At 45.7% G+C, this 24,834-nt stretch overlaps 1 protein-coding gene across 1 annotated transcript in view; it reads right to left on the bottom strand.

The window, feature by feature from the left end:
- Positions 1-24,629, bottom strand: part of LOC125082359 (protein HIRA) — an 86,483-nt gene extending 61,854 nt beyond the window's left edge. Inside the window, 5 exon segments of the mRNA XM_047697887.1 lie at positions 1,294-1,388; positions 2,727-2,817; positions 4,057-4,167; positions 6,653-6,715; positions 24,491-24,629. Coding sequence (XP_047553843.1) covers positions 1,294-1,388; positions 2,727-2,817; positions 4,057-4,167; positions 6,653-6,715; positions 24,491-24,527 — 397 coding nt within the window. The 5' untranslated portion in view covers positions 24,528-24,629.
- Positions 24,630-24,834: the final 205 nt, after the last annotated feature.

The following is a 24,834-nucleotide window of genomic DNA, read 5'->3' as shown; positions in this document are numbered from 1 at the left end:
CAACAAGTATACAATACTACTCTGCCAGCTTTCAAAAATGTGGAATTAATCTATGGTCACTAAGAGGTGGGTCTGTTCACCTTTAAAGTGTGTGTAGAGTATTTGCAGAGCATAAACTCTCAGTGGATTACGGCTGATGCCTTCCAAACCACTCACTCTTGCCCCATCTTCTCCCAGAGCTGCAGGCTCAATTCCAAATCTTGTGACATTCTTCCCTGCCCCCACTCCCCAGACTCAGCACATCCCACACTGAATTGGTATCCATCCTCATAAGCCCACTATCGATATAGTCTGAGAGAGGACACCACCGGCTATGCAGGCACCAGCTAGGAATCTCCTTCATCCCTCCCCTGCTTTGTCCTAAGAATTTCTCAAGTCAGTCTCCCCCTCCATCCCAATTATCCCAGGCCTGGTTCAGGCCCTTACAGTTTTCACCTGAACCACCGAAACAAGCTCCTTTCTACATACCTATCAGAATGATCTCCCTCTTACACCTCAAATCTTTTAAAGGCTCCCTATCTCTTCCACAATAAAGGCCACCTTCATTAACAGGGAACACAAACCTTCTATGACCTGGTCCCTGACACTTAGCCAGCTCCACTCTGTACTACTCCCTGCCTTGTATGTAAAGATCCAGCTGTGGTGAAATGATGCTGACCCACCATGTGCACCGGGCCTTTCTGGCTTCTGCTCTCCCTGTCTGGGAAATGCTTCAGGCCATTCTTTGGCTAGACCACAGGCTTTCCAAGGTATAGTCACTCTAGCACCCTGGCATCTGAATGTACAACACATGGCTTTTAACTACTCTTGAATGACATTCCTCTTCTTCGGTTCAAATTTGTAAAATGCGTCCCTTTCCATTTCAAGTCCATTAAACACTTTTCAAATATACTCAAGGTCAGGTAAAAAACTTTTCATCGGGCCCCTTTTCATGTGTGCTGGTTTCTGTGGAATAAATAAAGTGTGCTTACAGACTTAGTGATCCATTGATGAGGTAGTGATTCAGTTCACCAGGATAAACGGCAGAACGTGGGGAGTTCTACATTAAAGATATAAACATATACCCAATGAGGGCAGGAGTGGGGGCACTGAATGCAGCTGGAGGCAGGCAGTGGGGACAGTGACTGCACAGACCTTGAGGGACAGGCAGGGTGTGACCGATGGTGATGGGGAGGGATGGCCCAGACGCAAGGCTGCTATAAGGACTAAAACAGTCCACCAGGCCATGGAGGTGCTGCTGCTGACTGCAGACAGCTGCCAGGGCTGCCCATCCCAAAAGGCAGCCCCACTCACCGCCTGAGTGACTCCGGAGGATAGAGACACATCGCCACTGCTCCACATTGGCAAGCTTACCACTGGAGCCGAACACGGTGCTGGGGCCGATGTACCTGTGTGAAAGAGGAGTCAGAAAGGCACTCCAAGCATACTCGAGGCACGGCACAGAGATGTCACTGCAGCATGGCTTATCATGGCAGACAGAACAAAGCAAACCAGACAATGGCTAGAAAGCATCAAATTGTTGAACAAAAGGGACTGATTAGGTAAGTTATGTTCCATGCACTTAATGAAATACTAAATAGCCATCACAAATCTTGTGGTAAGAGACTATCCACTGTATGGGGAAATGTTCACCAAATATAATTAAATGAAAGAAGCAGGCCACAGGACATCCTATACAATATGAAGATATCACTATGTAAAGAAAAAAAAATACATGTAATATCAATATCATCTATGCATGGAAAATGGATCAGAAAGACACACATGAAAAATACCAAAATATTAATCATGGCTTTTTTGGATGGTGATTTTCACATACTTTTTCAGATTCCCAAATTATCTACTAAATTCATTATTTATATTGACTAAAGCAGCAAAGCCAACAGTCTTTTTAAAGCTCTCTTGCAAAGCAGTCAAAGCCCGGGTACTAACTGCTTGCCATGCAAGCAGTCGGGTAGGTCCCCATGGAGGTGGTGCTGACACCACTGATAGACAGAGCCTCTGTTAACACACTCTGCTCCCACAACTCTTTACCAACTCACAGAAGGAGCTCACTGAGTGGGCCAAAGGAGATAGCACGCCTCTGCTCTCATGGCCACGGCCAAAGGGCCACTCTGGCTAAGCAGCGGGGTAGGGTCTGGTTCCCTTAGTCTGACTAGCTCCCAGAGTCACCTGGGGAGCTGGTTATGGAACAGACTCCCAGGACCCACCCTGAGACACTCTGCCTAGGTTTAAAGAAAAAGTTTTTCTATGTGATGGTTAGTTCATTATGGGTACAGAGCAGGCACTTTCAAAGGGGGCTCCTTAGAGTCCCAGGGTGGGCTGACAAAGAATGAGGTGAGTGGCAAGAGGGCAGGCTCCAGATACCACCCCCCCATTCCATCAGAGCACTTAGACTTTAACCTATTCTGTATGTTGGGAAATTTCATTTGAAGAGCAAAACAAAGTTACCAAGGTCAGCAATGGAAAGGATTAATAGTCCTTTTCAGATGGAAATGCTGCAGCCCTGGGAGAGGGCGACTGAGTAGGTTTCCAGGCAGGTGGGTGGCTTCTCAAAGCCCTCCCTAGTCAGGCCCCGGCGCCTCCAGGCCTATGTGTGCTTCCTGCTACTCAGGAAGTTTGGAGCTCTAGGGACTTCAGTGCCAGAATGGGGAAAGGTGACTGTGATTAAGACCAGCAAAGAAGCTTCTAAAAATAAAATGTGAAGAAAGGAAAATGATGCTTACGTAGCCCGCTTCCACACCATAATCAGTTTGTCATCTCCCCCAGAAGCTAAATACATCCCACTGTTTGACCACCGCACACAGTTCACACATGCTGGGAAGAAAAAAAAATAGGGTGATGAAAATCCAATAGTCATGCCCATTTGCTTTATGCAGAGTCTGGCAAGATGCAAAGGGTTTATAAAACCTATTCTCTCTCAACTATTCAAGGCATCCACTGTGGGTGAGTCCCAGAAGAACAATCCAGATTAAATACTATCCTACTTGTACTGTAATAACAAATGATCAGGACAGAGTTTGGCGAGGGGAAGTCTACATAACCTGAGAAGTGTTAGTGTTGGATGAAACAATCAACAGGAGGTGGATTTCCATGAAAACGTGTAACTAAATCTCTATTTCAAAAGGGCTATCTCATGATGAGATGTGTTCCTGAGCAGGGAGAAGTCCTGAAATGAGGGCATGTACTAAAAAGGCTGAGATGCCCTTCACAAAACTTTCAGGGGAGCAGCTTGTTAGAGCATAAAACTCTGACTTCATCCCATCTGTGGCCTTTTTAAATTTGGATTTTCCAAACTTGTCAGCACTACAGGTTGACTGGTTCTGCACTTATAAATTAAGACCAGCAGAAATGCCTCCTAGGCCCCTGATGGGTGAGAGCGTCTGGGAGCACTTACAGCTCGGCCTTTGGGAACCCTGCAATACAAGGGACACTATCCAAGTTGTAGCCCACACATGGCCTGCGAGTGACTTGTGCTCCAAGTCAGAGGGCACTGAGGCACGTTGGGAGAGCAAGAACACACAGAGGTAAGGAAGGGGACATAGCTGTTAATGGAGCATCTCAGTGAAGGCAGCTAGGTTGGAAACCAGAGCCAGATACAGTCACTCTGATGCTCAGAAGCAGGAAACTAAGGCACTAAATATAGGAGAGGAAACCACAACACTGTCTGACCATCAAAAGGATCCTGGCAGAGGGCCTCAGAGTGACACTGTGGCAATCTGAGACCTTTTGTTGAGTTGTCTTTAATACACCCTTCCCCAGAACCCTACTGCTTCCAGGTCGCTGGCCCCAAAGCCCCATGGAATCAGGCAGTAACGACTCATGAGCAGGAAATCACCAGAGGTACCTGCAGACTGTCCAAAGATGGTTCTGTGGGCGGGCCGAGTCTTCTGCCGAATAACTCACCCAGGTGTGCAGCCAACATCTGTGCCTTCAGACAGCAGGCCGAGGGGAGTTACCGCCGCACGGGGCCTTATCTTTCTAATTACAAACACATGTGCTAACCTTGGGCACTCTGCCAACACGCAAAGCCTGCAAAGGGCCACTCTGTAATACCTAAGTGATTGTCCATCTGGCAAAGCATCTTGGGAATATTTTCATCCTTCTCGTCATCCTCCTGGAGGACTGGAGACATATTCCAGATCACAACCTTCCCAGAATCCTGTCCTGGAATGAAGGAGCAGAAAAAATTCAATGGGCAAGAAGTAGAGATTTGATATTAACTCTTGAGACACAGTCTTCATTTAGCTTTCATAAATCATAATGGACTAGACTGGAGGAGACTAAATTTGCATCATTAATTTAAGTTACAGAAAAGAAATGAAGAAAGATTAAGTGCTGAAGGGGGTCAAAAAGCATATGGATTTAGTAGTAGGGGGAAGCCAAGCTGACTTTGAAAAGAACTCTGGACTAGAAATCAGGAGGGGACTGAGCTCTAGTCTGTCCTCTACAACAGATCCCTCAGGAGCCCCTAGAAGGTCCTCATCCCTGCCCACGAACCAGACTCCTCATCTGTAAGTTGAAGACTGGAAAAACTGATGTCCCAGGACCCTTTCAGGTTTGTGCACGGGAACCCTAGCAACCAAGGGCAACAGCACATTTCTGCCAGTACTTTGATCCCTTTTCAGGTGCTGCCTGGAGTCGAGGGCAGCCCCTAGAGCTGAATGGATGCTTTGAGACCCACGTCTCAATGAAATGTGCCCTGTATACAGGAAAAAAGGCTCATTATCTTCTTATCTGCCCTTTGCTGTCACCTATAGATGGGAGAGCAACCAAAAGAGGGCATTTAGGGATCCTGGATTATAAGGTGATATAAAACCCAGCTAAAAAATTTATCTATGGGGGCGCCTGAGTGGTTCAGTGGGTTAAAGCCTCTGCCTTTGGCTCAGGTCATGATCCCAGGGTCCTGGGATTGAGCCCCGAATCAGGTGCTCTGCTCGGCAGGGAGCCTGCTTCCTTTCCTCTCTCTCTGCCTGCCTTTCTGCCTACTTGTGATCTCTGTTTGTCAAATAAATAAATAGAAATCTTTTTTTTTTAAGATTTTATTTATTTATTTGACAGAGAGAAATCACAAGTAGGCAGAGAGGCAGGCAGAGAGAGAGGAGGAAGCAGGCTCCCCGCCGAGCGGAAAGCCCGATGTGGGGCTTGAACCCAGGACCTGGGATCATGACCTGAGCCGAAGGCAGCGGCTTAACCCACTGAGCCACCCAGGCGCCCCAATAGAAATCTTTAAAAAAAAAATTATCTATGCATTTTGGCAATGATCTTTTCTTTTCTTTTGCAATGATTTTTCTTTCTAAGCTTCTCACCTACTGATAACTGATGAAAGTCTGGCCCCTCATTTAACTATTACAGAGGAAGAAACACCAATAAATGCCTACAAATGGACACGTCAGAATTATCATAAGGCATACCTGAAACTGCCTATTGGCCAGTATATAAAAATATTTCCTAAACAGCTCTTTTTGACCATACTACATACTGAGAAGGGTAGGAAGGTATGTCTCTTCTTATGGATGAGGGAAAAAACCTTGTCCCCCAGCTTAGTGCAGTAGTCCTAGATGACGTCAGTGGGTACCTTCCAGGTGCAGTCCGTAATGTGCTGGAAGGAGATCAAGGGTCCCCTGCATACCCTTGCAGCAGGAAGCTCATAGGCAACCCACCCTGTAGCACCTGGCCCAAGGGCCTGGAACTCACAGAGGTACTCTTCAGGTGCTATCCAGGAAGGCCTTGGCCTGAGGAAGACGCTGCTCTATAGTAAAGCTGTCGGGCGCTGAGATCTGTGGGAATGCCACCTTGTTCCACCATATATACATCTTGGTGTCCTGGCCTGAAAAATGACTATCTTTCCAAGCAGCACTGTTACTGTGACACTGTAACACCGATGAAGCATGCTAATACTACTATGGGCCGTATTTTCAAATGGCGTAGGCGTTTTTACTTGCCCACAGCATACTTCTCTAACTTAGCTGAATTCCTCTGAGCCCAGAAAAGGCCTCATAACTACATGACTAACTCCATAGTTTTAGTTTAACCACTTCTTCCCCTTTTTCAGATGAGAAAGTACTGCCAGAACGAAGATGAGGACCCAACCTTGGCCTCAAGGGCTGGGGATCTATCCATGGGACCACCTGCCACTTGCCACCTTCAATAAGCTGGGATTTGGGAATACAAAATGATTTGAATATTAACCCAATGAATAGGAATTAGAAAGATACACCCACTACTGAAATATTTATATGGAGCAAGCACACTAGAGCAAAAAAAAAAAAAAAGGGTTTTGAGATAACAGATTATAATTGTACATTTTAAATGGAGTCATATCCATACTGAAAAAAGAAAGTATTCTATCTTTTTTTTAATTTTTAATTTTTTAATTATTTATTTGACAGAGAGAGATCACAGTAGACAGAGAGGCAGGCAGAGAGAGAGAGAGAGAGAGAGGGAAGCAGGCTCCCTGCTGAGTAGACAGCCCGATGCGGGACTCGATCCCAGGACTCCGAGATCATAACCCGAGCCGAAGGCAGCAGCTTAACCCACTGAGCCACCCAGGCGCCCGAAAGTATTCTATCTTCAGCTCAGTGGGCAACCAGGAGAAGCAGAGCAAGGTGTCAGGACCGTGCGTGCTCCTTCTGTTACTCTGTGAACGTACCTTGTCCTCCAGTTGCGAACTTGGTCCCGTCAGGGTGAATATCAACTGAAAAAATTGGCTTTCCTGGAAACAAAGGGAAAAAAAAACACACACAACATCTATCTTGGCTTGTATTCACTGGAGAATAGCAACAAAGTCAAAATTTTTGAAACAGTGGTTATTTGAGTAATATCTCTAATCGCTGCTCCTGGGAAAAAATAATAGGCTGCCGATAAATTCCTTCTAAGAGTGGAATGATCTAACAGTTTTAGTTAAAGTAGAAATTGCTGGAAGACTCTCCAAGTGACATTAAATAGCTGAGTCTCAAAGGGGAACAAAGTGTTCTGTCATTAGAACTGAGTCCAAAGATTGCTTGAGCATTTGCACAGAGGTCCAATAGACAGTAGCTGGCCACATTCTGGGGACACACATTTGTTAAAGCTATGAGCTGTTTATGACAGCAGCTCTGAGTTACAGAGCTACATCTTCAGCTACCTCTCCATCCCATGGACCTGCACTTGGCTGGCAGCCTAGACACAAGAACCCTGGCCTTTCTGCCTTGCTGACAGCTGGGTAGGACCAGTAGCTGACCAAGACCACAGTTATCACTTCCCTCATCCTTCTGCTTCCAAATGCCCTCCTATATATTTGTGTTGCTTCGAAGTCTGTGGAGAGTCAGCTTTCTTGGCCTCTCCTATGGCTGAACTTCCTTCATAGGATGTGCTCTGTTCAACTGGATGCTCAGTCCCTCCAGGGGGAAGAACTGTAGCTACTAGCTCCTGGAGTCCCCACAGGGTGCAGACCCACACCAAGGGCCCATGAAGCGGTGTGGCTAGCTTGGTGGACCAGACTGGTAAGGCATCATGACAGCTTGAAACCCAGCAAACTGAAGTGTTGCTGGGGCCTGGTCCCTGTGGCATTTGTCGGGCTAACCAGTCTGCTTCCATGCTAAGAGTGGCATGTCAATTGTTGTCAAGTTTATCACCATATCCTCAGCTTCTAGCAAAGGCCTGATGAGTGGTGGCTCAGTAACATTTATTCAGTGACAAATCAGATGCATGACAATAGACTGAACGTCAGCAATCACTAATACAGACAAGGTGCTATTGCCAAGAAGTCTCTTGGTTGAGGATGCTGTCTCTGTTACCTAAGAGGAGTTGGCATGGACACCAGAAGGAGGGCTACCAGCTCTAGAATCACATGATGGCAAGTGGAGACAGGGCAGGGTGGGGCAGGGGCAGGCGGTGGTGCCTAACAGCTGAAAGTCTTGCCAGGGTTACTGTCCAAATACGGAAAATCAAATATTGGTACCCAAAAAGGCAATGGCCAGCGTGGGCCCCAAGGAATAGACAGCTTACTTTATCTTCTTCCACAGAGCCATACCCCTAACAGGCAAATCGAGCCTGAGCTTCCACAGACAAGGAGAAATGTGCTCTCCTTCCTGTCATTACACAGTAGGGTGAAACAGCTGTGTAAGGACACTAGCAAGCAGGTGTCCCAAATGCAAGGGCCCTATTTTGTCTCAGAGAACAAGCAGAAACCCAAGCAAAGTTGGAAATCGCATCACATACTATTTCATCTCTACTACTTACTAAAATTCAAAACAACAAAGGCTGCTATAGCAGGACCCTGCCATGCTGGCAGCTCTAGCCAGGTTCCCCAGACCCTCAGTCACCTCCAGGTCCACACCTAAGAGCCAGAGCTTTACAGTGACAGGTCAAGTTTAGCCAAGCTGCTACTGATTGCCTTCCTGGAGCACAAACATACGGGAAATTCAGCCCTGGTCTGCCCTGAGCGTTCACTCCAAGGATTCCCAAGACAAGCCCCAAAACAGCTTGGCACTCTATATAGCTTGGAAGGAGCCAGAACCAGCAGTGGAGCGCACTCACATGGACGCGAGGAGAGAGAGCTATTGCTATTCTTCCACAGTCCAGATGGGCAGACCCTAATTAGCCCCATCTTTGCCTTCAAAAGAAGAATCCAGAAAACTCTGTACAGTAGATAAAAAGAAGGTAGGGACTGAGAATACAGGTAAAAAAGACTGGAAGTGTTAACAATGGTGTTCCTGTGCCTATGCACTCAGACCTACAATGGCACACCACACCCTTGCTGGGTCAGGTGGTTGTCTCGTGTGTTAAGCCAGAGAGCCTGACACACTGCTGCTGAGAATGTGCCATACTTTCCCAGAGGCTGAGGACCTAGGAGGGAAGCAGTAGCAAGAAAGTGGGTTTCTTGACCATCTGGGGCACGACAAGTGCCTGACAGGGAAGCCTCAAGAAAAAAGAAAGGACAATTAGGGCTATGAGCTGTGCAGACCATGGCTTCTAGTGCTGAGAATGAGTTGGGCCAGTCCTCGTAGATGCCGGCCAGCTACTCCTTCTGGGAGAGGCAGAGCAACAGTGGGGTAAGCCCTGTGGAGCTCTCCTTCCCAGTCCATGACATACTCTACTAAGCGTCTGATGTGGCCCCTCAAGCCACACAGGCAGCACAGTCCAGGGTATTCTCTAACTCTCACACCACCGTGTGCAATGGATCGTTCTGACATCCTCATTTGACAGAGGGGGAAACCGAGGCACAAAACTTAGGGAAGTTGCCCAAGGTCATGCAGCTTGAGGGGGCACACTGGATGCTCAGCTTTAAGTATACAATGTGCTGCCCCTTCAGATGCAGCTGGCAAGGGACATGCCTGGACATGCTGGGAGGCCTTTGATGACACTGCCTGGAGGGAAGAGATTCAAAGCCCACAGGTGAAAGGTGAAGTAGGGAGTCAGAGGGAGAGTGAGAGCTATGCACACATGTGCAACTGGTCCTGATGACCTGGACGAGGCCTTGGACTTGCTATATTGAGCTTCGATCACCCCGGACACCTCAGTCCCAAGGCCTGGGGAGACTGCTACCTGGCTAGGTTCTGGTGAAACACATCTCTCAGGACTCCTGCCCTTGCATGCTTCCCTTTCCTTGAATTTGGATTGGCTCTGTGATCTGTTTTAACTAAGAGAATGTGACTGAAGTGATGCTGCTCCAGTTCTGAGATTAAGCCTAAAGAAGGTCCTGCAGTTCAACTTTTGCCCTCTGGAGGAAGCCAGAGCCCTGTGGCATTTGTCTGGCTCCAGTTATCAGGTGGTTGCCATGTAAGAAGTCCAAGTACCCTGAGGCCACTGTGCTGAGACCCCCCCAAGCTGGCCAAAGAATCCAGGGTCAAAGGGTCAAAGAATCCAGACAACAGTGAGAATGAGAGCCCTGAAACAGGACCCAGGGTGAACTGTTCTGGCCCCAAACTGCTCCAGCCATCCCAGCAGATTCAGTGCAAAACTAAGATGAGCTGTCCCTGCTGAGCCTGGCCAGGTTTCACAATCACAAACAAATAATAAAATTGCTATTGCTTTAAGCCAGCAAGGTTAGGGGTAGTTTGTTATGCTAATTCATTCGGTTTCCTGCCTAGGGCAACTGGAGCTACATATTTGTCATTTTCACCAGAAAAGTTCTAGCTGACTCAGCTAGAGTCTTGAGAAGGCCATCCATCAGTGGGGAGCATGCACCTGGCCACAGGAGGGCTTTTCAGTTCCGTTAAGTCTGTGAGACATTGTATTATATGCCCCCCAAGAAGCACATCAAAATGACTTACATGCAAGTCAGAAACAAACCTGACTCCCCAAGAGCATACAGAGCAGAGCCTAGGTAAGCAGAGGGGCTTCGCTGCACAGGTACCCATCACAGCCCAAGTCTTCCCCACCACACCCACTCATAGCATCGATGGGATGTTTTCTCATCCATCCACCTTTGTGGTTGTCTATGAGCCTGCTATGGGACTAAGCAGAGGAAAGGTAAAGCCAATAAAGGTTCAGCCCTGCCCTCAGGAAGCTCCCAGGGATGGGTGTCTGCACAGGTGGAAAGCTACCTAACTCACCCCGGGCTTTCTACAGAAATCACAACTGAAGTGAGTCCCAAAGTCTGAGGAGGAGTCAGCCAGAAGAGTAGGGAAGGGAATTTCAGGCATTGGGGACATGGCATAGAATACAGAATAATTCTGACAAGCTGCTGCAGAATGTGGGGAGAGGAGGCTTGGAGGATGGGTAGGGCCTAGCAAGACACCGCTGAGGAACACAGACCTTCCTCTACAGCTACCTCTGAAGCAAGGGAATGCTAAGGTCAGATTCACATTTCAGCTCCACATAGCTGCATGGAGCATGGGCTTTTGTTAAGACCAGAAGGGGCCTCAAGGCTCCAGAGGAAGGCAGAAACAAGGGCTGGGAACAGTCCTGGGTGTGAACAATGAACATGCCTGGGTAGAATTCTTAGCCATGCCACTCAACTATGCAGCCTTGAGCAAGTTACTGACCGCCTCCAAATACCAGTTTTCCAATCTGAATGGTGTGGAATTCCCGTCACCCTTACAAGTACTTTCTCAGAGAGATTAAGATGCTGTGCCACATTGCTTCGAAGATGCACACATTTCACATGTGAACATTTCTGAGATCATAATGTGCTTTGGTGAAAGGTGTGACTGGGGTAATGTTTCCTTCTGTAGAGATGCGCCACAGAGTTGATGAAATATCGCTACTCAAAGCCACCAGCATGGTATTGGCTCCCTACTTCTTTCCAGCACTAGACTCTTCAGTCTAAGGAATATAGCAGTTCACATACCCACAGTAGGAACAGACCTCCTTTTTCTAAAGGGCTCTTTGAGGCAGAGTAGAGGAAAAGGATCTATGGCCTGATTAGTTAGATAACTTTTCCTGTGGCACAATGTTAAAGATGAATTACTAACTGTTTTCTGCATTCCACCTTTCTTTGTACAAAAACAAAGACAAGGGGTGCCTGGGTGGCTCCAGTCACGATCTCAGGGTCCTGGGATAGAGGCCTGCATCAGGATTCCTGCTCAGTGTGGAGCCTGCTTCTCCTTCTCCCTCTGACCCTTCCTCTGCTTCTGTTGTTTCTCTGTCAAATAAATAAATAAAATCTTCATTTTTGTTTTTTAAAAACAGAGACAAAAGAGAAATTAATCCACTCCCTAGGCCCTAGAGCCACCAGGCAATTTCACATCCTTTGAATGAAGTGGCATGTTTTCCCTGCACACCTACCAAAGCCCATTCTCCTTGGGGACCTGCTTTCAGGTGACCCCTCTTGGACACCTTCTTGCACCCCTCCTCAGACCACACAGAGCACCCTCCTGTCACTCTCTCCCTAGAACTGTGATAGTTGGCCATGTTCCCTGCCTGGGGGTTGCTGATCCGACAACTGCAGTGTGAATGCTCTCCCTCTGGCAGGAATAAAAAGTAAGGTACAGAAGCTGAATTTTGACAGGGCGTGGTCAGACAGCATCCTCCTCTCTGGTATCTGGGGAAAAGACTCCTGGAAGAGGCCCAAATGTGGAACTTAGTCTGAACTGAGAGCACTGGCCAAAGAGAAGCAGGGAGGGCCCAAACAAGAATGGCTGGCACTCTCAGTGGCCTTCAGATCTTTGGTTTGTGCTCCTCCTGTCTTTGAGTCTTTATGCTCTGAAAGCTCACTGGGCAAATCCAACTGGAACATCTGTGAGTACATACTGCTAGAATGGAAGTTTAGGGGAACCTGAACCCTTTGCCCACTGTACATTGTTCCTGGAAACGCTTATCCTATACAGCCCATTAATACTTGGTTTTAACAAATGTTGGTGAATTTGTAACAAAAAATGAAACATGGGAAAATGTTTGAAACATTTATTAAGTGAAAAAAATTACAAAAGAATATTAAAATATAAGGTGGGGCAAAGGACATGATCTTCTATGCAGAAAACCTTGAAGAGTCCACAGGATAAATTTAGTAAAATTGAATGACACAAAATCAGCAAACATTAGTTGCATTTCTGTATATCAAGTGAAAAATCTAAAAAGAAACCAAGAAAACAATTCCATTTAAAATAGAATAAAAAAATACTTAGAAATAATAAACGTAACCAAGAAGGCTAAAGACTTGTACACTGAAGACTAGAAAACAGCGCTGAAAGAAATTAAAGACACAAATAAAAGGAAAAACTCTTGTCTTCATAAACTGGAAAACTTAATACTGTTAAGATGTCAACAATATCCAAAGCTCTACAGATTTAATGCAATCCCTATCAAAACTACAGTGATGGGGTGCTTGGCTGGCTCAGTTGGTACCAAGCACGCAAATCTTGATCTCAGGGTTCTGAGTTCCAGCACTATGTTGGGGGTAGAGTTCACTTGAAACAAAACAAAACAAAACAAAAACCAGCAATGACATTTTTTGCAGAAATAGAAAACCCATCCTATAAATTCTTATGGAATCTCATGGGACCCTGAATAGCTAAAAGAATCTTGGAAAATAACAAAGTTGAAGTCTTACACTTCCTGATCTCAAAACTAACTACAAAACTACAGTAATCAAAACAGTGTGTCCTGGCATAAGACAGACATATAGATCAGCATAGCAGAATAGAGAGCACAGAAATAAACCCTTGCACATGTGGTCAAGTGATTTCTGACAAGGGCGCCAAGACCAGTCCATGGGAAAAGGACAGTTTCGTCAACAAATGGGGCTGGATGCAAACCCGCATGCAAAAGAATGAAGCTAGAGCATTATGCCATATAAGGATTTAACTGAAAATGGATCAAGGATGCAAATGTAAAACCTAACATTATAAAACTCAAGAGAACATGGGAGAAAGTTTAATGACAATGGATTTGGCAATGGTTTCTTAGACATGATACCAAAGACACAGGCATTAAGAGGTTAAAAATAGACAAAGTGTACTTCTTAAAAATTAAAACCTTTTGCCCACCAAAGGGCACTACCAACAGAATAAAAAGGCAACCCATAAAAAAGAAGAAAATATTTGCAAATCATATATATGATGAGATTTTAATATTCAGAAACACAGAGAACTCCTAAAACTCAATGACAGAAAACAGGAAAAAACCCATTCAAAAATGGGCAAAGGACTTGAACAGACATTTCTCTGAAGAAGATATACAAATGGCCAACAAGCATGTAAAAAGATGCTCAACATTAGCTACCACAAAAATGCAAATCAAAACCAGAATGAGATTATCACCTTACATCTGTTAGGTTGGCTACCATTAGAGAGAGAGAGAGAGAGAGTAACAAGTGCTGGTGAGGATGTGGAGAAAATGGAATCTTGTGCACCACTGGTGGGAGGGTAAAATGTCACAGCTGCTATCAAAAACAGTATGGGCATTCCTTAAAAAATGAAAAACAGAATTACCCGTGGTCCAGCAATTCCACTCCCAGGTATATATCCAAAAGAACTGAAAGCAGGGTCTTGAAGAGATATTGTACACCCGTGTTATAGCAGCATTAGTCACAACAGCCAAGAGTAGAAGCAATTTAAGTGTCCACTGACAGATGCATGGATAAGCAAACTGTGGTATATATATATAATATATACAACAGAATATCATTCAGCCTTGAAAAGGAAAGAGATTCTGATGCATTCTACAACATGGATGAACCCTGAAAATGTTGTAATTAACATAAGCTAGTCACAAATAATATATGATACCACTTAAATGAGGTCTGTAGAGCAGTCAAATTCATAAAGACAGAAAGTAGAGTGGTGGTTGCCAGGAGCTGGGGGTAGGGAGAATGAAGAGTTGTTGCTTAAGGTGTATATAGTTTAGTTTCACAAAATGACTAAGTTCTGGAGATTGGTTCCACAATAGTGAGTTCTCAGTACGCTGATACACTCATAACACTACTGATTTATACACCTGAGAGACGGTTAAAGTGGTAAATTTTGTGTATTTTTTATATTTTAACATAACTTAAAAAACTTAAAAGAATGCTAACTAAAACCAAACCCAACCAATCTATCTATATATATCTATATAACTCTACTCACCTACCAACCTACCTACCTACCTATCTATAAGGTACAGAGGCGTGGAAGGGTTATAAAAGGATTAATTAGAACTGCTCGGTGTCTTGACTACGGTGGTGTATACATGAACCTATACAAGTGAAAAATTGTATAGAACTAAACACCAGGGGGGCGCCTGTGTGGCTCAGTCAGTTAAGCCACTGACTCTTGATTTTGGCTTAGGTCCCGATCTTAGGATCCTCCGATTGAGCCCTGTGTCAGGCTCCGTGCTCAGCACGAGACCACTGCTCCTTCTCCTGCTCTCCCAAATAAATAAAATCTAAAACCAACCAACCAAACAAAAAACCCTAAAACCCAAACAAACCCTAAACACCTACCCAAACACAAATGAGTATAAATACAAGTGGAGAAGTCTGAGTAAGACAGATGGATTGTTTCAATATCAATGTCAATGTGTTATTATGTTGCTGTTTTATAAAATGTTACCAGTGGGAGAAACTGGGAAAAGAGTACAAAGAACCTCTTAGTATTGTTTCATTCCACTATGCGGTAATCTCCAACTATCTCAATAATAAATAAATAACTACACACATATACATGGTCTAACTATGTCTCTGCATAGTAATGTATAATAAAAGCAAATATCAAAACATCAGTGGCTGCCTATAAAACTGACTCCTTATGCAAGTGATAATGTGCAAATCTACAACTAGCCATCTCTCTGGAGAGACTTGCACCTAAGCACTCTAACGAGCAGCTCACTTCTCTATCCAGCCAAGCGCAGACATTTCACCTTCAATTTCTTTACAGTGGAACTCTGGCCTAAACCTGCTCTACCCATCATCTCCCCATCAGCAAAGATCATACCAGGGACAGGGGAAGCCAAGAGGCCCAACATAAAAGCACCACTCCCCATGACTTTTCTGGCCTCATTTTCTGCCTCCTCCCCCAAACACTGGCCCCATGCCCTGGCCTCCCCTCTGTTCCTAGACTGCACAGGGGTGTTTCCATCCTGTGCCTTGCACTGGTTCCTTCCCAGATACACATTCCTTTCTCACCTCCTTTTAGTCTTTGCTCAAATGTCGCCCTCTCACTGAGGCCTGCGCTAACAACCCTACCTGAAAGTACTACTTCCTCAACTTGGCACAACCAATCCTAATTCTCATCTACTTTTTTCTTAGCAATTTCTTACACACTGTATAATTTCCTTTATTGCATGTCTGTCTACCCCAGCCACCAGAATGTAAACTCCAGGAGCTCAGGAATTTTTGCCTGTTTTAGTCACAGAGTCACCGTGGTACCTAGAGCTGTGGCTTGGCAAACAGTAGGCACTCAATAAATACTTATTATTAATGGCTGGAGAAAGACTGCAGCAGAGACCCAAAATTCAAAACACCTTCATTGTCACTAGGATCCCAATCTTTGAAAGGCAGGCTCCTCATCTCCTGAAGTGAGGACTCAGATATCACCAAACACCTGCAAGTGGGAGGCATGGCCCTGGCCTGCTCACAAAGCCATCTGCTCCTGTTATCTCTACCAATTTCAACCACAAAGACTTCTCCCGTCTCCTTAAGCAAGCTCTACCAGGATGACATCTCATAGATACAAGGTGGCTGAGAGATTCAAAACACAGCACAGGAAGGAAGCTGTAGCAATCATGCAACCATTTTGTTTTGTTTTGTTCTGTGTGTGTATGCGTGTATGTGCATGTGTGTGCTGCCACAAACTAAAGTAAAAGAAAGTCACAGGTATATCATTTATGAATCTTAATCACTTCTCTTGCAGCATTTGCCAATGTGTAACCTAGAAAGTTTTGGTAATGGTCACTATTTCTTCATACTTTTTTAAAAAAAAGATTTTATTTATTTATTTGTCAGAGGGAGAGAGAGGGAGAGAGAGAGCACAAGCAGGAAGAGTGGCAGACAGAGGCAGCGAGAGAAGCAGGCTCCCCGCTGAGCAAAGAGCCCAACGTGGAACTTGATCCCAGGACCCTGGGATCATGATCTGAGCTGAAGGCAGCAGCTTAAATGACTGAGCCACCCTGGCGTCTCTTCCCCTTTACTTTTACAGAACACAGATATTCTTTAAAAGTTATCTGCAAAATGGATTTCTCCAAACATCATCATCTCTTCTATACAGCTCCACTCGAAAATTAAGAGCAATTAAAAACATTTCTTTGGGAGCAGGGAATGTTAGCTGTTTAACAATTAAGAAAATAACACTACAGTTAATAATACTGTATCCCATACTTGAGAGTTGCTAAGAGAGTAAATTTTAAAAGCTTTCTTCTCAAGAAAAAAAATCTGTTAACTACGTACAGTGACAGATGTTAACTAGACTTACTATGGTGATTATTTTGTGACACATACAAATATGGAATCATTATGTTGTACACCTGAAACATTAATGCTATATATTATACCTCAATTTAAAAAAGGGGGGGTGGAGAAAATAACCTACAGTCATATTTAAGTAGAAAATACAAAGCAACATTTTACCTGTTCGTTATATGTGTAATGGGAAGTCTGAAGGGAGGCTATACAATAAAAACACTGAACGTGCTACAGTATTAGGGATTTGGCTAAGGTTTTTTTTTTTTTTTTTAAAGATTTTATTTGTTTATTTGACAGAGAGAGATCACAAGTAAACAGAGAGGCAGGCAGAGAGAGAGAGAGAGGGAAGAAGGCTCCCTGCTGAGCAGAGAGCCAGATGTGGGACTCGATCCCAGGACCCTGAGATCATGACCTAAGCTGAAGGCAGCGGCTTAACCCACTGAGCCACCCAGGTGCCCCAGGATTTGGCTAAGGTCTTAAAGAACGTAGATACTTTTACATTGTGATATGTACACTAAACAAAATGTGTGTGTGTTTTTAAAAGTACCAAGTTATCCATTTATTTTTTTCCAAATGGTCTCAAAGACTATATAAGTTTTAGCATTTTCTAATTTTCCCTAAATTGAACAGGTATTCCTATAATATGAGAAATAATTTTAAGTTCCTAATCACAAAATGCTTCATTATCCAGATCCACTCATACACCATTAGACAGATATATCCTAGTATAATTATACATGGCAATTGTCTCTGGCCAAAATGTAGGTGTTTGTCCTATTCCTTAACAATAGCTCTAGAATGGAGTTCTAGTGTTTTCAAAAGGGAGAAGGTGAAGAAGCCATTTATCAAATGGGACCTGGGGGAAGCCCTGTGTGGTGGCCTCATTTAGGCAACTTCGTCTAATTGAATCCTGGCTCTTCTGCTCCGTCTACTCTATTCTCTTACTGATCTCAGTGGACAACAACCCTGCCCTTCACCTGGGAGCCACCCCATCTTACACCCCACATTCTACCCTGGTGACTCTACCTTCACAGTATGTCTGTAACTCACACTTCCTAGAGAGGTGCGAACGTTTGTATTTTGAGTTGGGAATGAATAAGAGAGTGCATCTGTTTGCTGAAATTCATTAAATTGTATACAAACTGTGCATTTTGCTATGTAAATTATACTTAAATATGTCTATAATTTACATATTTTATGTAATTATAATATACAATTACTGTATAAAGTAACATATGTAAGTTATATCTAAAAAAATAATATGTGTACACTCACATAGAGTCCAGTCATTTCTCATCAGCACTATTACCTCCATCACTACCCTGGTCCAAACCACAGTCATCTCTTACCTGGATCACTGTGACTGCCTTTTAATGGGTCTCCCAGCTCTCTCCCTTGCCCCCAAACCCATCCTAGTCCCAGTGCAGAAGTCAGGAAGATCTTTAGCAGTCACATCAGAACACTGTTACTCCTCTGCTCACGTGGCACTAGGAACGGAAGTCCAGCAGCCAAAAGGTCCTCCCAGTCCATCCACAGCTCTCTCCAGCCTCACCTCTTAGTGCTCTTGCCCATCTGTTGCTCCAGCCTCACTCCAATCACAAGATATTGGTACTATTCCTCAAACCCGCCAGGCAAGTTCTGGCTGTTCTCTCTGCCTGTAATGCTCCTCCCTCAGACAGCTGCCTTCCTCACCTCCACCATGCCTGTCATGGATGTTGTGGTACCAGGCCAGGTCCCCTCCGTCCAGGAATGAAGCTCCTGCCCCTAACTGTGGGAGTGTTGGCAACCTGTGTAAACTTCCAGCTGAGGTCTTCTCCATAGAGGACCTACCCTTAGTGGAAGAACTGCTTTGACTAAGGTCAGGTCCCCTCCCCAGGACAGCCTGCACCCAATGATTGTAGATGTGCATTAGAAAGCCCTGGTTCTTCACCCCAATCCCGGACAACTCATAAGGACTAGCTGCAGAGCCCCTGACAGGGTGGGCAGCAGCTTCTGTTGCACTGCACTACAGCTCAACTTCTTCCTGTCCAGCCCTGTTTCCAGCACTCCCTAATAATTCTTCCTTCCTCCAGACAGGACACCCCCAGCAGACAGCTCTCTCAGTCTTACTGGCTAGAATGCATCACATGCTGCTCCTCAAAAGATCCTGCTATGCTACTTCGTTCACTGCTACATTTCTAGCATTCAGCCCCTGGCACACAATTTGTACTCATTATTTGTTGAATGGATGAATTCACTGAGTGCCTCTCTGTGCAGGACCCTCTGATCTGACAGACGATGCAGCAGACCTGGAGTCCATTCCTATGATGGTCTATTCCTGGCTCTCAAATTAGACTCACTGCCTCTTCTATCTGTCCCTCATTACGGTGCCTCTGACCAGGGCAATGTCCCTGTGACTTGGTCTGTCCTACGTGGGTTAATATCAAAAACAACAAGTTTTGACCTAAATGGGTTTTCCTTTTGCCAGAGGTGTTCTAAAACACCTGCTGTTTGCTTCATCTACTCCCTTTCCTAAAATGCTCCCAACCCTCCCCAGGCCTTTGCTTCAGACGCTTCCACAGTGGCAGCATCTTCTCTACTACTACAATTCACTTCCCATCAAGGCTCAGCCCCAGGGTACACCCACAAACCAGACTCTTGTCCCTAGGGCTATACTGGCTCACTTGTGTAGCCCTGGTTTCCACCTGCCCTGTATTCTAGAATGTGGTCTATAGGTCCTCTCCCACCTACACACAAAGGGGTAGCCTTATTTACCTATGATCATCACAGACCTTCTCTCCAAAAGGGTTCAAAGTTTTGTCCATAAATAAGTGAAAGACCCACATGTGTATTATCTAAGGCAAAATCCCACCCGTTTTCTTCTGAATCTTCAGATGCATTCTGGTTATTTATTTATTGATTTATTTATTTTTAAAATCAACCTACTGTCTTCAGGCCTCACTCAGTGAGACAGCCTGGAGACAGCTCAGATTCCCTCAGCCTTCACAGGTAGCAGATGCAGCAGGTATTACTGGCTTCATTTAACAAATCAGGAAAGAGATTAAAAAAAAAAAAAAAAACAACCTCCTGTAACACATATTTTGTGAGCAGCAGAGCACGGAGATTCAAGAACAAGACTATCTGACTCCCAGATAAACAGCACTAATTCTCGTCCTCAAGAAGTTTATAATCTAGTTGGAACCACGAGACAAATAAATGAAAAGGCAAATAATGATAAAGATGCTCTTACATACAGCAGGGTTTCTCAACCTCAGCACCACTGGCCTTTGGGCCAGATGATTCTTTATTGTGAGGGAATGTCCCATGTGCTGCAGTGTTCAGCAGCAGTCCTGCCCTCTACCTACTAGCTGCCAGTAGTACCCCCCTTCAGTTGTGAAAACAAAATGTGTTTCCAGACATTGGCCTGTTTGAGAACCCTTGATGTAAACACATTGCAAGGCTTATCTTAATGACCACTGCAATCATAAAATATCACTATTAGGATCCTCCCAGCCTGTTCTCAGAGATAGGTCTGCAGTGCCCCTCTAGCAGCTGTGCAGGGCCTTTCCACACCAGCTGCTGACTTCATTATTCTACCACCCTGCCTGCATTTCCCCTTCAAGCATACTTATTTATTTTCATCGGTGTATGTCTCAGAACGATGTCTTGAAATCCTTTCTGGAAGGACACAGGGTAGGGGAAAATATAATCCAATTACAGGGCAGGAGGAAAAACACACATCATAAAGCAATGTGATTAACTGACAAATTACCCCAGTACTGAAAATTTGCCAAATGCCTTTATACAACAATGCCATCAAAGTGTGAGCCAGAGGCCAAGGGAGGACAGGAATTCTTTCAGTTCTGTCTCTTTTGGTTAGAATGGGCTTCCCTGAAGAGCTGAGCATGAACACTGCCCAGGAGTGAAGACTTCCAGAAACTCTCAGGAGCAAAGGCCCGGGGATGGGAAGAACCACGAGTCTCAATGAAGTTTTCTAAACATATAAATTACATTTTTCTACAACCAAAAACCCAATCATCCACTTTCCGACCAATATGTGGCTATAACCTAACTTAGAAAAGAACCTCCAAGCCTAAAATAAAATCAAATATATAAGAAATACTGTATCCAAGAACACAGAGTAAAATAGGTGTAGGTGTTAACAGTGGCTGGCACATACTTCCATATATATGATAAATGTTATCAGCTCTTATTGTATATCTCCAGATAGCTTTCTTATATTTGGGTACAGGGTGAAAACACAGTAACAAATCTTTATATTTCCTCAACTTTACCTAGAAGTGGAATCACAACCCCAAGAATTTATAGCTAATACATGATAGCATCTTGAATCCAGTTTGATTCCTTGTTCAAGGTTCATTTCACTGTGATACAACAACTTCAAAATTTGTCAACTTACGGGATCACCTTAGAGCAGTGATTCTCAACTGGGGCTGATTCTGGCCATCGGGGCTCTGCTACATTTGGTTCACTGGTATATTTCCAGCACTCAGTCCCTGGCACACAATCTGTACTCATTATTTGTTGAATGGATGAATTCACTAAGTGCCCCTCTATGCAGGACCCTCTGATGGATGATGCAGCAGACCTGGAGTCCATTACTATGATGGTCTTTTTGGTTGTCACAGCTGGGTGTGTGTGTGTGGGTGGTGGTAATGGTATCCCAATGGGTTAAGGCCAGGGATGCTAATATCCTACAGCACACAGTATGGTCCCCACAACAATTAGGTGGTTCAAAATGTCAATAGTGCTAAGGTTGAGAAACCCTACCTTAGAGGAAAGGTCTTAGCACTATTATTAGCCAGGAAAATGGAGACCGAAAGTATGCTTACATCCCAACAGATATTTCTTCCTTTGCCTTTAACCTGCTTTATTCTAGCTGTCCTTTCCACCATGGCTGAATGGACACTGCTACCACAGGGAAAATACTGGGCTCTCTGCTCCTTCCCTCTTTGGACTCCCAGACACCAGAAAAAGTATGTTCAAGCCAAATAACAAGTCAGGAGATATGAATGCAGAGTCAGGAATCCAGGAAGTGCAATGATGCACTCTCCACAGCACCATGGTCTTCTGGGTTAGTCCAAAGGAAGCATGATTTTACTGGCCACCACCCACAACTCTGGTTTCTGGCTAAGCAGCTCCTGCTCCCAGCAGCTCCCATTATTTACCAGTCTTTAAAAGACCACTCAGTAGTGATCCAGATTATTATCATGTCCTTCAGGACAGTGGTAATTAACCCTGACAGTCCTTCTGAACACTTGAAAAGACAGAGACTGATTTCAGGAGATTTTAAAAGAAAGGAAACTTAACTCCTATCCTGCCAGAGTTTCAATTTCTTTTATTACTACCTTTTAGATTTCTAAAGCACTTTATAGCCTGGGGAGCATTTTTGTGTCTACCTTTGCAACCAAAGATCACAACTGTACTGTGAAGAAACCAGAGCAAATTATTATCCTATTCCATTCTAGGACCATGGAGGGAGAGACTGCAGCAACAAGAGGCCAGGGCCCAGTGCTCTGTCCACTCTGCCAGGTTGGAATGTTTGGCTGCTGGCCTGGTTGCAGACTCTCGCTCATTTGTACCTAGATAATTGCTTGAGCATCTTGACACACTTAATGCTTACATAGCATAAAACTTGTGTCCTACAAAGGAGTTTATCACAAAGTTAGAAATTATATGATAAGAGATAGAAGAAAGACTAAAGAAGGGTAGATTATACACAAAAATTGATCTATGGGGTGATCTCGGGGTCCTGGGATCAAGCCCCTTCTTGGGCTCTGTGCTCAGCAGGGAGTCTGCTAGAGGATCCTCTCTCCCTCCGGCTGCCCGCCTACCCCAGCTTGGCTTCTCTCACTCCTGCTCTAAAATAAATAAGTAAATCTTTAAAAAAATGATCCAGGGACGCCTGGGTGGCTCAGTGGGTTAAGCCTCTGCCTTCCGCTCAGGTCATGATCTCAGGGTCCTGGGATCGAGCCCTGAATTGGGGTTCTCTGCTCAGCAGGGAGCCTGCTTCCTCCTCTCTCTCTGTCTCCTTCTCTGCCTACTTGTGATCTGTCAAATAAACAAATAAATAAAATCTTTTTAAAACAAATAAATAATCCAGACAAAGCATTTTAAAACAAAAATTCCTTTAGATCTTCACTTATATAGCAAAATTTTTCCCTTCCAGACTCATGAGCACCATAATTTATAATCACTGAACATTTGCCCAATTCTCCAGGGAAAGATCTACAAACTACACATCAGGGAATGCTCTTGGAGATCAGCACTTGGAAAAATCCAACTAAAGTTCACCACTTTTGCTTTCATGCACAGTAAGTCTAGTTGTGTCTTTGTAAATTACGCAAACCTCAGCTTACCTGTTGCAACCAATATTTACCATATACCCTTTGTGTGAAGGTACTGTTGAATGTGGTAGGGAATACAGAGGGGACTGTGGCAGTCCCCTGCCCTGAGAGAGCATATGGAAAGTACACACACAGGAACTAGACACATCTAGTGGAATAAAACAGGAAGAATGTCAACAACAACAAATAAGGTGACCTCATCTGGACCCTGAAAAATGAGAGAGATGTCATATAAGAAGACAGAAGGAGAAAATACTTCTGACTGAAAGAACATAGATGTTCAGTTCAGTTGTGGTAGTGTACAGCACCACGGGATTAAGTTCAAAACTAAAAAGCTCCACCTGTATAAAAAAGGGGCCTTACTTGCTCTCAAAGGAAACACTAGCTCCCTCTAGTCGCCTTGCAAAGCAGGTATGAGGAACAAGACAGAATCAGGGTGACCCTTTTCCTGTCAGCACAGACAGGCTGGCATCAGGGATACAGGCCCTAGGCTGGAGGACTGCTCCTTGGGCTTCAGTGCTGTCAGCAAGAGGATGGGGGTCTCTCCCCCCTCACCTCTCCCGGGAACAAAGACCAACTCCTGCAGTACTTGTGCCAACAGAGTACAATTATGACAAACTGCTCTACCAGTTTTGGGGGCTTATATGCACTCAACCAGAGGACTAGGAGAGTCTGTTCCCCCAGGGTGCGCTTTGGGACCACCGCCACAAGGTTAAGGAAGGCCCTATCCTAGATCACTCCTTGTCCTACAGGCTCCAACCCAAGCCACCCTGATGTCTCAGCTCAGCATAAACGTGGTTCGTTCAGCTGGGGGACCTTGGGGACCAAGCCATAGTCCCCCAAATGGGGGCACTGTCACCAGATTCTGGTCTCTGGCAGGAGCAGTAACAGTCCCACCAGCTGGGCAGAGACATGCAGATTGCAGGTGTTCACCCGGCCACTGAAAAGCCACAGAGGGGACTGGGCCCCAGTTTCACACACTGGACCATCTGAGCACATCCTGGCTGCTGTAGACGAGTGGCAGGAGCTGGCTGGCGCCCAGGGCCGCTCCCGGGAGGCAGGCCGCGGCTCCTCCACAGACCACGGGTGGGCGACTGAGGGCTCAGTGCAAGTGCCAGGAGTGAGGGCGGATTCGCTGAGGACAAGCGGAGCACGTGCCCGTGCTCGCCGGCTTCCTCGGGCGGAGGACAAAGTCCGCTCCCGCCGACCCTGCAGTTTGGGCACCGGGCACCGGACGCGTCGGGGCCGAGAAGGGCAGGGCCTGCGCGTGGCTCCGACCCCGCTCCAGACCCCGCCTCGACCCCCGACTCGGCCTTTCGCGAACCCGGCGCGCACTCACCATTGTGGTTGACCCAGGTCGGCTTCAGGAGCTTCATTGTTCGGCCGCCGCCGCCGCCGGGCTGAGGCGAGAGCCGCGTCCCTCAGCGCGCGCGGGCCATGGAGCCACCGCCGCTGCTTCCTCCCGCGCCGCCCTCCGGCCGCCGCCCGCCCCGCGCCCTCAGCGCCGCCGCGCCATTGCCGGCCCGCGCCCCCCTCCGCCGCCACAGCCGCCCCCCGCGCTCGGCCACCGCCGCCGCCGCCACAGCCGCATCCCCTGCGCCGCTCCTCCTCCGGCGGCTCCCGGGCAACGCCGGAAGTCACGGCGCGCACCTGCCAAATCGCCCCGGCGGGAAACCGCTCCCC

Source organism: Lutra lutra, chromosome 12 (assembly GCF_902655055.1).
Source record: "Lutra lutra chromosome 12, mLutLut1.2, whole genome shotgun sequence".
In the NCBI taxonomy this organism is placed as follows: domain Eukaryota; kingdom Metazoa; phylum Chordata; class Mammalia; order Carnivora; family Mustelidae; genus Lutra; species Lutra lutra.
This window is presented reverse-complemented; position numbering and strand designations above follow the sequence as displayed.